The 17064-nt window shown below is 45.3% G+C and overlaps 1 protein-coding gene across 5 annotated transcripts in view; it reads left to right on the forward strand.

The window, feature by feature from the left end:
- STARD3NL (STARD3 N-terminal like) overlaps positions 1 to 17064 on the forward strand; it is a 104297-nt gene that overhangs the window by 68587 nt on the left and 18646 nt on the right. For all 5 annotated transcript variants that reach the window (XM_040434167.1, XM_040434169.1, XM_040434165.1 and 2 more), the window contains 2 exons: positions 15062 to 15160; positions 16227 to 16283. In XM_040434167.1, coding sequence (XP_040290101.1) covers positions 15062 to 15160; positions 16227 to 16282 — 155 coding nt within the window. In that variant the 3' untranslated portion in view covers position 16283. The remainder of the gene's footprint in view (positions 1 to 15061; positions 15161 to 16226; positions 16284 to 17064) is intronic.

Below are 17064 nucleotides of genomic sequence, written 5' to 3' on the forward strand. Positions count from 1 at the left end.
TTTAATGAGTTTGTGGAGATATGTGCATGAAGACATGGGCATAGTTAGCATGTAGGCCTAATGTTCTGCTTGGGTTAAAATTTTACAAAAGTGTGTGAGCATTACTTTAAACAGGTGTGGACAAAAAAAGAGTAGATTTTAGGTGCCATGTATACCTCATCAAGTGCTGATTTGGCTTTTTTAATTGCCATCAAATTAGAGCTTACATAGACATCATTACAAATAGCCCAAAAGTTTAAGCACCAGTTGGTAATTTGTAGGTACACACTTGACCTCTGGTGTTTGTGAAGCCCTAAGCTTCTACACTGCCAAAGATATCCAGACATATTTGCACCTGGTAACAGAACAATTTTCGCACTTCATATGAACAAACAAAAAGTATAAATTATACAAAGGATTTAGTATTTTCCAGGCTAAACACTATGTAGTGTGTACTCCAAAATGGTGCCAAAAGAATAAAGATACATCTTCTATCATATAGCTTTGCCGAAGAAATTGAATTATTTGCTTGAACAGACAGGAAAAGAGATGGGTTATAAGGCTAAACATCTTTTTAGGATGCTTGATTAAAGAGTAACTAAACTTCTATAATAATTTTTTATATATTGTCCCTAATCCCCTAAAAAAAATTCAAATATACTTTATTTATAAATTTTTATTTTTACTATACTTTTACATCCCTAAAGCGCACAGCTCAGCGGTGTACGGAGTATTGAGTACTCATTTTATGAATGGGCAGCAGCAGAGCAGGGAGTACAGGCAGGAGCGCACATAGTACCCATGTACTATGCCAGGATTAGCTGAGCGGAGCGGGCTTCTGCCTGCTCCGCTAAGCCAAGAGAACTGCATGTCAGCTCTTAGCTTAGCGGAGCAGGCAGAAGCAGGAGCCCGCTCCGCTCAGCTAATCCTGGCATAGTACATGAGTACAGGGTACCCATGTACTATGCCGAGAGTTAGTAATTGTCCGGGGAGTACAGGCAGGAGCAGCAATATGCACTCCTGCCCGTGCTCTCTGCGCTGCTGGTGCCCATTCATAAAATGATTACTCTGTACAGCAGACTGAATGGTGCGCTTTAGGGATGTAAAAGTATAGTAAAAATAGAAAATTAATAAAGTATATTAGAATTATTATTTTTTTAGGTACAGCGCCATATTAAAAATTATTATAAAAGTTTAGTCTTTACATTTTTTTTTTATATATAACTCTATTTCATAGTTTAGAGTAAAAAAATAAATAATCCTGCCATTTTAATGACTACTGAGCCCTCAATGGACTGACACTTCTTGTTCTGAAGAGTTGACTTCTCAGCGGGTATAACTTTATCAACATTACAATGGTTGGTAACACCTCTATTATAATGCTGGGGGCAATTAACACAAGATCACACCATTGACAATATGTCCTGATTACACCTTCCTTTCTAAAGCTGGATTTATACAGCCCATTGTTCTGTCCTACGAACACTCGTTACTGATAATCTGCCCATCTAAAGGTGCCACAGGTTATCCTATGAAGGAGTGAAGTGCTCGTTCATCGGGTGCATGTAAATGAAGAACTTCACCTCCACTTAACTAGCAGCCAATTTTCGGGAAGGAACACTTCCTTCCTGACAATCAGCTGCTCCTCGCAGCATCTCAGTGGACCTAGACTACTGTCTGCACTGTGACTTCTTCACATGTCACAGGACATGCACCCACAATTCTCCTATAGAAGTCACTAAGTCTTCTTTAGTCAACATGTTGCTAAGGTCCATGTACCGTAGCTATTACTTTACGTTATGTTCATAGTCATGTACATCAAACAATAAAAAAAAAGTACAATCAGAAAATAAATGAAAGGAAAATATGTATGTAGCATTATTAGCACTTTTTCCTTTTAACATGTAGCCTCAACCAGGGACAATATCTACATGCGATTTTGTATACCGTCCCTGTGCTCTAGTCTTTAAACATAACCGTATTTCCTGCACTCTAAGGCGCAATTTTTAGCTTGTTAAAAAGTGTCTGCGTCTTAGTCCACGGTCAGGGTGATCCAGCAGTGCCAGACCTCCCTGACTGCTTAATTAATCATCCAACACAGCGCTCATACAGGGAGCACTTTGCCCGATCAGTGAGAGAAGTGTACGTCTGCACACTTCTCTCTCTCCCTGCTGAATACCAATTTGTGTGAGCTCAGTGTAGGCAGGAGAGAAGGCTGCAGCAAAGGACTATGAAAGTCGGGGGGAGGGGGGTTGTTAAACACACAGTTCTGCTACATGCGTGCACACACACACAGGCATAGGCACATTTTTTGTAATAGACATACATGTAGGGTACATCTTTAGCAATAGAAACAGGGTGCATCTTTAGTAAATAGTATAAGGTACATCTTTTGATAGAAATACCTCCTACCGAAGGTCCTCCCCAGGATGCAAGACTAAAGCTGTGTACTGGAGGGACCTTCCATGATGTCACTGGTGGGAGGGGCCAGATGGGAAGTACAGCTTTACTCATTTTGTTTTTGCCAGATTATTGTCAGTTGGTGTATGTAGTATTACTGTCTGTGTAAGTTACAGACATTGGCCCTCCACTTTATTACATCACCAAAGAAGCTTTAATAAGTAGAATACTTTTTTTGTTGTCTTAACTAGAGTTGAGCGAACACCTGGATGTTCGGGTTCGAGAAGTTCGGCCGAACTTCCCGGAAATGTTTGGGTTCGGGATCCGAACTCGACCCGAACTTCGTCCCGAACCCCATTGAAGTCAATGGGGACCCGAACTTTTCGCCACTAAAAAGGCTGTAAAACAGCCCAGGAAAGGGCTAGAGGGCTGCAAAATGTAGGTAAATTCCCTGCAAACAAATGTGGATAGGGAAATGAATAAAAATATAAATAAAATAAATAAAAATTAACCAATATCAATTGGAGAGAGGTCCCATAGCAGAGAATCAGGCTTCATGTCACCCACCACTGGAACAGGCCATTGTCAGATATTTTTAGGCCCCGGCACCCAGACAGAGGAGAGAGGTCCCATAGCAGAGATTCAGGCTTCAGGTCATAGCAGAGATTCAGGCTTCATGTCATAGCAGAGAATCATGCTTCATTTCACCCACCACTGGAACAGGCCATTGTCAGATATTTTTAGGCCCCGGCACCCAGACAGAGGAGAGAGGTCCCATAGCAGAGATTCAGGCTTCATGTCATCGCAGAGAATCAGGCTTCATGTCATCCAACACTGGAACAGGCCACTGTCAGATATTTTTAGGCCCCAGCACCCAGACAGAGGAGAGGTTCATTCAACTTTGGGTTGCCCCGCAATATAATGGTAAAATGAAAATAAAAAGAGGATTGAATGAGGAAGTGCCCTGGAGTACAATAATATATGGTTAAGGGGAGGTAGTTATAAATGTCTAATCTGCACAAGGGATGGACAGGTCCTGTGGGATCCATGCCTGGTTCATTTTTATGAACGTCACCTTGTCCACATTGGCTGTAGACAGGCGGCTGCGTTTGTCTGTAATGACGCCCCCTGCCGTGCTGAATACACGTTTAGACAAAACGCTGGCCGCCGGGCAGGCCAGCACCTCCAAGGCATAAAAGGCTAGCTCTGGCCACATGGACAATTTGGAGACCCAGAAGTTGAATGGGGCCGAACCATCAGTCAGTACGTGGAGGGGTGTGCACACGTACTGTTCCACCATGTTAGTGAAATGTTGCCTCCTGCTAACACGTTCCGTATCAGGTGGTGGTGCAGTTAGCTGTGGCGTGTTGACAAAACTTTTTCACATCTCTGCCATGCTAACCCTGCCCTCAGAGGAGCTGGCCGTGACACAGCTGCGTTGGCGACCTCTTGCTCCTCCTCTGCCTTCGCCTTGGGCTTCCACTTGTTCCCCTGTGACATTTGGGAATGCTCTCAGTAGCGCGTCTACCAACGTGCGCTTGTACTCGCGCATCTTCCTATCACGCTCCAGTGCAGGAGGTAAGGTGGGCACATTGTCTTTGTACCGGGGATCCAGCAGGGTGGCAACCCAGTAGTCCGCACACGTTAAAATGTGGGCAACTCTGCTGTCGTTGCGCAGGCACTGCAGCATGTAGTCGCTCATGTGTGCCAGGCTGCCCAGAGGTAAGGACAAGCTGTCCTCTGTGGGAGGCGTATCGTCATCGTCCTGCGTTTCCCCCCAGCCACGCACCAGTGATGGGCCCGAGCTGCGTTGGGTGCCACCCCGCTGTGAACATGCTTCTTCCTCATCCTCCTCCACCTCCTCCTCGTCCTCCAGTAGTGGGCCCTGTCTGGCCACATTTGTACCTGGCCTCTGCTGTTGCAAAAAAACTCCCTCTGAGTCACTTCGAAGAGACTGGCCTGAAAGTGCTAAAAATGACCCCTCTTCCTCCTGGGCCACCTCCTCTTCCATCATCGCCCTAAGTGTTTTCTCAAGGAGACATAGAAGTGGTATTGTAATGCTGATAATGGCGTCATCGCCACTGGCCATGTTGGTGGAGTACTCGAAACAGCGCAACAGGGCACACAGGTCTCGCATGGAGGCCCAGTCATTGGTGGTGAAGTGGTGCTGTTCCGCAGTGCGACTGACCCGTGCGTGCTGCAGCTGAAACTCCACTATGGCCTGCTGCTGCTCTCACAGTCTGTCCAGCATGTGCAAGGTGGAGTTCCACCTTGTGGGCACGTCGCATATGAGGCGGTGAGCGGGAAGGCCGAAGTTACGCTGTAGCGCAGACAGGCGAGCAGCGGCAGGATGTGAACGCCGGAAGCGCGCACAGACGGCTCGCACTTTACGCAGCAGCTCTGACATGTCGGGGTAGTTGTGAATGAACTTCTGCACCACCAAATTCAGCACATGCGCCAGGCAAGGGATGTGCGTCAAACCGCCTAGTCCCAGAGCTGCAACGAGATTTCGCCCATTATCCCACACCACCAGGCCGGGCTTGAGGCTCACCGGCAGCAACCACTCGTCGGTCTGTTGTTCAATACCCCGCCACAACTCCTGCGCGGTGTGGGGCCTGTCCCCCAAACATATGAGTTTCAGAATGGCCTGCTGACGTTCACCCCGGGCTGTGCTGAAGTTGGTGGTGAAGGTGTGTAGCTGACTGGATGAGCAGGTGGAAGAATAGGAGGAGGAAGCCGAGTAGGAGGAGGAGGCTACAGGAGGCAAAGAATGTTGCCCTGCGATCCTTGGCGGCAGAAGGACGTGCGCCAAACTGCTCTCCGCCTGGGGCCCAGCCGCCACTACATTTACCCAGTGTGCCGTTAGGGAGATATAGCATCCCTGGCCGCGCTTACTGGTCCACGTATCTGTGATTAGGTGGACCTTGCGACAGATGGCGTTGCGCAGTGCACACTTGATTTTATCGGATACTTGGTTGTGCAGGGAAGGCACGGCTCTCTTGGAGAAGTAGTGGCGGCTGGGAACAACTTACTGTGGGACAGCAAGCGACATGAGCTGTTTGAAGCTGTCTGTGTCCACCAGCCTGAATGACAGCATTTCATAGGCCAGTAGTTTAGAAATGCTGGCATTCAGGGCCAGGGATCGAGGGTGGCTAGGTGGGAATTTACGCTTTCTCTCAAATGTTTGTGAGATGGAGAGCTTAACGCTGCCGTGTGACATGGTTGAGATGCTTGGTGATGGAGGTGGTGGTGTTGGTGCTACATCCTCTGTGTGCTGGGCGGCAGGTGCCAACGTTCCTCCAGAGGCGGAGGAAGAGGCCGAGGCGGCACCAGCAGAGGAGGCCGAGGCGGCAGCAGCAGCAGAAGAGGTAGCAGGGTGAGGCTGAGTGACTTCCTTGTTTTTAAGGTGTTTACTCCACTGCAGTTCATGCTTTGCATGCAGGTGCCTGGTCATGCAGGTTGTGCTAAGGTTCAGAACGTTAATGCCTCGCTTCAGGCTCTGATAGCACAGCGTGCAAACTAGGGATCGACCGATATTGATTTTTTAGGGCCGATACCGATAATTTGTGAACTTTCAGGCCGATAGCCGATAATTTATACCGATATTCTGGTAATTTTCATTTAAAAAAAAAAATTAAATTCCTACACAAATCTGCTGAAAATTAATGTTTATTGTTAATGTGGATTTTTTTATTTTTTTTTAATCTTTATTTCATTTATACTTAATATTTTTTCACTGACTTTTAGCCCCCTTAGGGACTAGAACCCTTGTCCTATTCACCCTGATAGATCTCTATCAGATCTCTATCAGGGTGAATAGGATCTCACACTCTCCCTGCTGCTGTGTGCTTTGTGCACACAGCAGCATGGAGCTTACCATTGCAGCAAGGGCTTCAATAGCGTCCTGGCTGCCATGGTAACCGATCGGAGCCCCAGGATTAAACTGCTGGGGCTCCGATCGGAGGAGCAGGGGAGAGGGGATCCTGTGGGGGGGGGGGGGGGGGGGTTGGGGGGGGGGGGGGGCGCACTGCGCCACCAATGTTTTTAATACTGGGATGTGGGTGGGGGTGGGGGGCGCACTGCTCCCGCCTCCTGTATATGAATTAATGAGAGATTTCTCTTCATTGGTGGCGCAGTGGCCACAGCCCCTCCCCTTCTCTTGTCCTCCTTCCTCTCACTGGCTGCAGCAGCAGCACAGGGGGGAGGGAAACACTGCTTCCTTCTCCCCTGTGCTGCTGAGGGAACACGGAGAGCGCTGACAGCAGCGCGATCTGTGTACCCAAAACGTTATCGGAATATCGGCAAAATAGATGCCGATACCGATAACTGTCAAAATCCTGAATATCGGACGATAATATTGGTAAAACCGATAATCGGTCGATCCCTAGTGCAAACCACTCGGGTCTTGTCGTCAGCACATTGTTTGAAGAACTGCCACGCCAGGGAACTCCTTGAAGCTGCCTTTAGGGTGCTCTGTCACAGATGGCGGTGGCCAGTAGCAGGCGGACTCTCTTGGCCGCTGGTGTTCTGCTTTTGCCCACTGCTCCCTCTTTTGCTACGCTGTTGGCTCGGTCTCACCACTGCCTCTTCCTCCGAACTCTGAAAGTCAGTGGCACGACCTTCATTCCATGTGGGGTCTAGAACCTCATCGTCCCCTGCATCGTCTTCCACCCAGTCTTCCTCCCTGACCTCCTGTTCAGTCTGCACACTGCAGAAAGACGCAGCAGTTGGCACCTGTGTTTCATCATCAGAGACTTGCTGAGGTGGTATTCCCATGTCCTCATCATCAGGAAACATAAGTGGTTGTGCGTCAGTGCATTCTATGTCTTCCACCGCTGGGGAAGGGCTAGGTGGATGCCCTTGGGAAACCCTGCTAGCAGAGTCTTCAAACAGCATAAGAGACTGCTGCATAAGTTGAGGCTCAGACAGTTTCCCTGATATGCATGGGGGTGATGTGACAGACTGACAGGCTTGGTTTTCAGGCGCCATCTGTGCGCTTTCTGCAGAAGACTGAGTGGGAGATAATGTGAACGTGCTGGATCCACTGTCGGCCACCCAATTGACTAATGCCTGTACCTGCTCAGGCCCTACCATCCTTAGAACGCATTGGGCCCCACCAAATATCGCTGTAAATTCTGGCGTCTACTGGGACCTGAGGTAGTTGGTACACTAGGACGTGTGGCTGTGGCAGAACGGCCACGTCCTCTCCCAGCACCAGAGGGTCCACTAACACCACCACGACCATGTCCGCGTCCCTTACTAGATGTTTTCCTCATTGTTACCATTCACCACATTAAGAAAAAAATTATTTGGCCCAATGTATTGAATTCAAATTCAGGCCTTTTTTTGCAGGCACCTAACACTATCTGGCTATCTACTTAGTTACCGTATTACACTAATACAGGCACAGCAGTAACCACAGATTTAGCTGAATATAAATTGTAGGCCTAATATTTAGGCGGTGGATGACAGGTATACGTTTACGGACAGAATTAGACTTGGAGATGCACGGTAGCGTTTGAAGTTATTGAGAATGACCCTATCCGCACCTTCAATCTAATATACCCTTTTATGGATAGATTTAAACTTGGCCTGATACAGCAGAAACCACTGATTTAGGGAATTGCTAAGTTGGGAATTGTATTTCAACCCAGAAAAAAATATATCCTTTGCCAGACAGCAGACAGTATTGTAATTGGCTAGCCACAGCTGAAACACCAGATTTAGGATACTGCTATTTTGGCAATTGTATAATTTCACCCCTCAATAAAATAGCAAGCACAGCCAAGCCCCTGATGTAGGATATAGCAAAAATAAACCCACACTATTTATGGTTAAATGTACTTGGTGGCAGCTTGTGCTGGCGCACCACAAGACACAAAATGGCCGCCGATCACCCCTGAAAAAAGTGACTGAAAAACGCTCTGGGCAGCCTTAAAACAGTGAGCAATTGAATAGCAGAGGTTGAATGATACACAGCTCTACATCGATCACTTCAGTAAGTAAATCCCTGCCTAATCTGGCCCTAACAGCAGCAGCTGCATCCTATCCCTACACTGATCAGAGCAGAGTGACGTGCGGCGCTACGTGACTCCAGCTTAAATAGAGGCTGGGTCACATGCTGCACTGGCCAATCACAGCCATGCCAATAGTAGGCATGGCTGTGATGTCCTCTTGGGGCAAGTAGTATGACGCTTGTCTATTGGCTGCTTTGCAGCCTTTCAAAAAGCGCCAAGAAAGCGCCGAACACCGAACCCGGACTTTTACGAAAATGTTCGGGTCCGTGTCACAAACACCCCAAAATTCACTATACAATTCGGGTTCGCTCATCCCTAGTCTTAACCTGAGGTGCAATTTATTGTCCAGTGCGTCTTATTGTGCACAAAATACGGTAAGTGTAAATGGTTTTCATACAGTAAGAATAGTCACTTATTAGTGTTATGTAACTGAGATGCTTCTGTAAACAAATCTTACACACCGTTATATGACTATGCTCCTAGTGTTCATTTCCTGCTTGTGTGACATCCAGCACTCTGAGCATGTGCTTTTTGCCACTCTGTGTAGTACAAGACATCTCACATAGCATGCATTTCATCTTTGCTGCTTAGGGGCTTTTTGCTCCCCTCTTTTTCTGGAGGAATGGTGTTTCACATGCTGAGCAGCAGATAATGCAGTCAGTGAGCTAAAGAATAGCAGGGCAGACAGGGACTAATTATAGCGCTATTTTGCAAATTGTAATAGAAGGGCATGCAGGCCGCTGAAACTAGAGGCAATGTCTGAAGGGAGCAGAATCATGGGAACGGTCTACCATCATAATCGTGATGCCACCAACTCCCCATTCACCCTTTGTGTTTTTGCATGTGGCAGATGTTAGTCGTTCCTTATTTGTATATATTTTTTTATTATATTGTAAGATAGAAAACAGAAACTATATAACTATAGTTATTTGTGCATGATACATCCTATTAAAGCTTAATACGATGGTATAAACCTTTTGTTTAGAGGTGTTGACTATTTGGCAAGATGCTGTAACTTCCTCTAGTGTATTAGCATATTACTCCCAGGAATTCGCCTTCTGCTTGTTGCTAAAACACTTCTAAATCTGGCATTCTGCATTCCTAGCCAATGTCATAACTTCAAAGCAGCAATCGAAGAGCTTTTCCTTACAAATAAAATAAATCCAGTATGTATCCAGTTTCATATATTTATCAAACTGGTGTAAATTAGAACTGGCTTAGTTGCCCATAGCAGCCAATCAGATTCCACCTTTCATTTTTGACAGCTCCTTTAGAAAATGAAAGGTGCAAGCTGATTGGTTGCTATGGGCAACTAAGCCAGTTCTACTTTATACCAGTTTGATAAATGACCCCATTGGTTTTTAAGGCCTCTGATAAAGCTTTATGGCAGATGATCATGTGACAGGTATTAATATGTACTATACTTCCCCTTTAAATCTGGCACCAATGCCATGCAGTCCACACTGTGCTCAGCCCCCATGTATTGTTGTCCTTTGTGGGCGATGATGTTTCATCTGCAGTTAGGCAACGACACGCATGCCACAATGGTGATGTCCCTGAAATCGTTCTTGAATATATCTTCATGGAATGTGGTATATGAGACCCTGAAGCTCATGTTGCTAAGATTGGGAATAAGGTTGAAGGCTCATAATATCTATTAGTGAGACAAGCTAAAAGGAATGTGTCTAAAATCCTAGTGCCATACAGCTACGGTACGCTAATCGGGCCGCTGCAGGAGCTGTGCCTACCCGATCAGCTGCAGGGGTCCGGCAGTCACTGATAGCCGGACCCCTGCTGTCACCAATGCCGGTGCATTAACCCTCACAATGCTGACTGCGGCATGTGCAGTATCCTGATAGGTCCCGGTGTCCATCGGGTCCCCGCGCTGCTGTGACGGGGCTCCAATAGCTGGGATGGCAGCCCGATGCCTTCCTTAGGCATCGTGGCTACCTTCCCTGTTAGGCTCCATTCACACGTCCGCAAATGGGTGCGGAACGGGTGCGGACCCATTCATTTTCTATGGGGACGGAATGGATGCGGACAGCACACAGTGTGCTGTCAGCATCCGCATTTGCGGAGCGCGGCCCCGGTCTTCAGGTCCGCAGCTCCGCAAAAGATAGAACATGTCCTATTCTTGTCCGCAGCTTGCGGACAAGAATAGGCATTTCTATAGGGGTGCCGGGCGGGTGTGTTGCGGATCCGCAATACACCACGGGCGTGTGAATGGAGCCTTAGCCTGTGAGACCCAGCCCCAATCTATCAAAATCTGCACTGCAAAAAGCCATATGGTGCCCCTTCCGCTCTGAATCCTGCCATGTGCCCCCACAGCAGTTTGACTACATAGAGGGTGTTGCCGTATTCAGGAGAAAATGGGTATTAAATTATGGGGTGCTTTTTCTCTTGTTACCCATTGTGAAAATGAAAAATTTGGGGATAAAACAACATTTTATTGGAAGGAACAAAACTTTTCATTTTATACAGCCAAGTGTTCCCAAATTCCATAAAACGGGGGGGGGGGGGGGGTCAAAGTGCTCAATAACCCCCATAATATATTCTTTAAGGGGTGTAGTTTCCAAAATGGGGTCACTTTTTGAGGGTTTCCACTGTAGGGGTAAGTCAGAGTTTCTTCAAATAGAAAATTGTGCCTAAAAACCATTCTAGCAAAATCTGCCTCCAAAATCCATATGGCGCTGCTTTCCTTCTGACCACTGCCACGTCTCCATAGAGCAAAAAAAATTATTAACGTAAAAGATCAACCAAAAAAATGAAATGTTGAAATTTCACCTCCATTTTCCTTTAATTCTTGTGGAACACCTCAAGGGTTACCAAAGTTTGTAACATCAGTTTTGAATTATTTGAGGGATGTAGTTTCTAAAATGAGGTCATTTATGGGTGGTTTCCATTATGTAAGAACCTCAAAAATCTTTTTATAACTTAATTGGTGCTTAAAAAAATGGTTTTGGAAATTATGTTGAAAATTTGAAAAATTACTTCTAAAATTCTAAGCCTTCTAACATCCTAAAAAAATAAAATGACATTTAAAAAATGATGCCAACATAAAGCGGACATATGGGGAATGTCGATTGATAACTATTTAATGAGGTATTACTATCTGTCTTAAAAGTAGAGAAATTCAAATTTAGAAAATTGTGAATTTTTCAATTTTTTTTGTAAATTTGGGATTATTTTATAAATAAAAGTGAAATGTATCAACTCAAATTTACCACTGTCATGAAGTACAATGTGTCCCAAGAAAACTTTCTCTGAATGGCTTGGATAAGTAAAAGCGTTCTAAAGTTATTAGCACATAAAGTGACACATGTCGGATTTGCAAAAATCAGCCTGGGATTTAAGGTGAAAAGTGGCTCGGTACAGAAAGGGTTAATTAATAATGTTTTCCAACCAAAACCTAATTAAAGGGAAGTGCCAAATAAACATGCTTGTACTAATATGGGTCTATGACAAACCATACAGTTGTACAGAAATATTGGTACGGTGAACACAATAGTGTAATTTGGGTAAGGCTACATTCACACAGCCGTTATTAGAACTAATTGAGGTCCGTGTTGCTACTCCGTTAATAGCGGCTGTCAAAAAAAAATAGAATATGTCCTATTTTTGTCAGTTTTCACAGCCAGACGGACCCCATCGAAATCAATGGGACAGTTTTTTTGTTTTTTTTTATCAGATAGTTTTTATTAACAATTTTTTGTAAATTACAAAAAATGCTTGTACAATATCCATGTAACAGCCAATAAAAGGATTACCAAAGCATCACATGGTCCGTCACGTTGTTAATGGCATGTGTATGATATATAACAACCATCACAGTAGTAGAAGTAATTGAAATTAATCATCACTATATCACAGTGCCAATTGTACAAACCAAATTTTCCACCTTTTTTGATTTAAAAGTAAAGGAACATCCCTCCCTGTCCAATGGATGGAACTTCAAGAGGTCAGCGCATGGTGTACTCCTTGCATCAGTCCAAGAGGCCACCTCGCACCCATCATACGTCATTCCATTCATATTGAGTCAACATTCAAGACAAAAGAAAAGGAAAGCTAACAGAAATGGGGGGAAAAAAAGGGAAAAGAGAAACAGGGCCCTCTCTACTTCTTAAACACAGTATCTTTAACAAACTTCGCCACACACTTTCTCTTGGTATATACACCTATTTCTAGGCGCAATATGTCCGACATCCTATTTATAAATTCTCCCCTGGACGGAGTCTGGGGTCTAAGCCAGTATCTAGCTATCAGTTTCCTAGCTTGGAATAGCAGACGCTGTATTCCCAGGCGGTGATGACTATTTTTGATGTCAAATATCCCGACCACACTCGGCCCAGGCAGAACCGTTATATTGTAGGCATCTTTTATAGAGGCCAAAACCGCGGTCCAGAAGCTCCGGAGCTGCGCACATTCCCAAAACATATGCAACAAGGATGCAGGACTAATACCGCATCTAGGACAATCCGCATTCTGCCCGAACACCTATCCGGCATAAAAATTCCGGAGTCCTATACACCCGGTGTAATAATAACAGCTGGGACATACGTTGCCCCTCACACACAGACAGTTGTGGAGTTAGCGCTAGGAGCGACTTCCATTGCTCCTCTGAAATCGGCCCAACCTCATCTTCCCATTTATGTTTAACTGCTAAAACGTCTTGCTTCAGTGATTTCACATACAAGTTCGTGTAAATGGATGATATCAGACCACTCGAGGAATTGTTTGTGAGAAGCTGCTGAAACAGCGGAACCGTAGTACATTTCAGCGATAATAAATTCGCCTGCGTCTGGAAAGCGTGATGCAATTGCAGGAATTGATAAAAGGCCACGTGTGGGAGACCTAATTCACTTCTTAGCTGTTCAAAGGACTTAAAGACGCCAGCACTCTGTAGCTGACATAAAAATCTCACTCCTTTACGCTCCCATGGCCAAAAGCCATCTAAATGGAACAGTTCAGGCAGGTGCGGATTTTTCCATATAGGGGAAAACTGCGTAAACCCTTGTACTGAAGGCAGCGCCCGACATTTCTGCCAGACCTTGTGTATCATGAAAAGTGTGGGATGACCTGTCATCTTACCAGCAAGTCCACTATTTTCCAATAGTCACCGGGGAATCATGACCTATGATGTGTGCCACAAACCTGGCAGATGCACTATCCGCAAGAGTCCTCCCCCAAGTCCTCAGCTGCTGCAATTGGGACGAGATGTAGTAGAGCCATGCGTTCGGGACTGAAAGCCCTCCCGCCTCTTTCCCCCTCTGTAGAGTGTCTAGTCTAATCCAAGCTCTTTTATGACGCCAGATCAGGTCCCTAAATAGTCTATCTATTTTAATAAATATCCTACGAGGTATCCATATCGGGGAATTATGTAAGACATACATGAGTTTGGGCATGAGAATCATTTTAAGAAGGTTACTCCTCCCAATTTCAGACATTGGCAATTCAGACATCGGCGGTTCTACATTATGTTTAATATAGCTGTTGGGGTTCGCGGTAACCAATATCCCCAAATACTTAACTTGATAAGCAGCCTGTAATGGGCTGGACTGGGGAAGGAGAGCCATAGCAGATTCATCTAACGGTAGGAGAGTGGATGGGACAGTTTTTAACTGCCATTAGACAGGAGTGCACCTGTCTAACAGCTGTTAAAAAATGGGTACACTAGTGCAAAATGGCCTTTTGGGGGTTAAAAAAAAATATATTCACCTCATCCACTTGCACAAACAGAGGTAGGTGCTCCTCTCTTGATGCCAAAGGACCTGCGCTCAAGCCTGATGATGTCACCATGCACTCCCAGCGCTCGTGGCAATTTTTCGTCATGTAAATGAAGCCTAAGGATAACCTAACCCTGATATACTCTTACAATGCCCTGATGTAGCATAAGGCCCCGAAAGGGGTGAGCCCCATCCAGTGACAGTAGCCACCATAGAGCTGGGACGGTAGCACTGTCAAGTACAAACAATAGGAGATGGGATCCTTATGGATCTATCCTAGGGATGAGAGAATCGATTTGTACGAATCAGTTTATTCATCTGAATTAGGCTGAATGCACACGGCCGTGTTCCGCGGCCGAGAGCGGTCCGTGGTAACCCGGCCGGGATTCCTGCTGACAGCAGGACCGCACGGCATCATTGGTTGCTATGACACCGTGCGCTTCATGCCGCCGCTGCTGTACAGTGATACACTGGTATAGATCATACCAGTGTATCACTGTACAGCTGCGGCGGCATGAAGCGCACAGCGTCATAGCAACCAATGACGCAGTGCGCTCCTGCTGTCAGCAGGAATCCCGGCCGGGTTACCACGGACCGCTCTCGGCTGCGGAACACGGCCGTGTGCATTCAGCCTTAATTTTACCTCTGTGAGGGAGCATCTTTCTACAGGCGGTTTTCTAATATGCCTGCAGATTAACATGGCCGGATATTTTGTGCAGCTGTGATAATCTTCTGCATGTGCAGTTACTGTGATTATGGGCACATGCACAAATGATCTGCCTGGTAAACCGAATCAGTTATTATGCACGTGTCACTAAAATTTGTTTAGCAGCGCAAGCAAATTAGTTGTTGCGATTTGGTTTTGATATCGCACGTTTCGCATGTTTTATTTCTGTATTTTCTATCCCATAACTAAATGTACACTTTTCTCTTGTTTATTAGGTCGTTTAATGATACAGAGCGTTTCTGAACGTGCTGCACTTTTACCACCAGGACCAAGGTCGGATGGACAGTTCTACTCTCCCCCAGAATCTCCTGCAGGTAGGTCTATTTCAGCTGTAGTTGGGAATCAACCTGAGCACTGTGTTTCATTTGAGAGTTATGCTACATGTGACTGCCATTGACCAAACTGAGCAGTCCTGAGCGGTTAATTGTGGCGGATCACAGCGGGCAGTCATAGAGGCCGGGTATGGGATATGGCCGGCACCCGCAGCCTACGTTTGTATTCAAGCATTAACTATATTCATTGGTGGCGCAGTGGCCACAGTCCCTCCCTTCTACTCTCCCTCTTCTCAGTATAAATTGCGGTTCCATCCCCCCCCTACTCTACTCTCCCCCTCCCAAGGTATGAAATCATTGGTGGCAGTGGCACCAAGGTCCCCTCCCCCCTCCTCACTCGTTGGTGGCAGTGGCACAGTGGCAGCTTCTGATCGGTGCCCCAGCAGTGTAATCCTGTGGCTGCCTTGGTAAGCTCCCTGCTGCTGTGTGCACTATGCACAGGGCAGCAGGGACAGTGTAAAGTCCTATTCACTCTAATAGAGCTCTATTAGGGTGAATAGGACAAGGGGGCTAATAGTTAGTAAATAAAAAGGAAAAAACAAAAAAAGTTTAAACCCTTCCCCCCCCCCCCCAAAAAAAATAAATATGTAATATAATATATCACGATATATTGTTAAATCGCACATGCTTCAAATTATATTGCGATATAGATTTTAGGCCATATTGCCCAGCCCTAATTTAAGGCAATGAAATTTGCAGCGAAAATCCACTACAGAATGAGCATGCTGCAGTCTTGAAAATCTATAAAATACTCATTTCTGCTGGTGTAAAATCTTTGCAGCATGTAGATATTGAAATTTGTACAATCTCATCCACGTGCCTGGTACTGTAATACACTGCAGATGTTACCTGCACAAATTCACAGTTAAAATCCACAGTGAATCCGCCATCTCTCAATCGTGTGTTGGATGAAGGGATCAGCCGACCTTCTCCCTACTGTATGTGTATGGCCAGTTTTAGACATTGAGTCTGTTGTATTTTTTTACATGTAACTATAGTGCGTATAATATTTTTCTGATGCCTTGATTTTGTCTTTGTTTGCTTGCAGATTCGGATGATGATGCTGTAGAGAAACAAGACAGTGAAAAATCTCTCATTGAGTAAAGTAAGAGTGTAATAATATTACTGTGAGACACTATAATTATTCATTACAATGTGTCACACTATACTGTATCTTTAACGACCCGTACAATAGTAATCTATTATGTATGGTGGTTGGCAACCAAGACCTCGTACAGGTACGCCAGCAAAAAAGGTTAAGTCCTTTGGCCTGTGGGAGGGAGAAAATAAAATAATTATTCCAATCACCTGAGCAAATGCAGCACCAAACTTTCTAACAGTGAAGTGGCAAGCAAAGCAAATGTATAATTTGTTATACATATGCATAAAAATTTAGCATGCTGGCCAAATAAAATAACTTGGCAATAACTAAAGACAATTATGTTTCCCAACTAGTTCAGGAACCAACTGACAGCCATACTGGACTAGGGATGAGTAAAATTCATATTTTGAAGTTCGGGTTGGGGTATATGCTGAATTGCGTTATGGGTTCCGTTACTACGGACCATAACGCAATTCCATAACAGAATACCTTTAGAGGCATTCCGTTATTCATTCTGTCATAATAGAAGTCTATAGCCAGAGAAACCGGACGGATCCGTTATGCAGGCCATAGACTTTTATTATGACGGAATGAATAACGGAATGCCTCTAAAGGCATTACATTTTGGAATGGTTATGGTCCATGGTAACGGAATCCATAACGCAATTCAGCTTATACCCCAACCCGAACACGAACTTCAAAATATGAATTTCGCTTATACTTACCAATAGACTGACAGAACAACAGATGTGCAGGTTGGGGGACACATGGGAATTGGTAACCA

Source organism: Bufo bufo, chromosome 5 (assembly GCF_905171765.1).
Source record: "Bufo bufo chromosome 5, aBufBuf1.1, whole genome shotgun sequence".
Classification (NCBI taxonomy): Eukaryota; Metazoa; Chordata; class Amphibia; order Anura; family Bufonidae; genus Bufo; species Bufo bufo.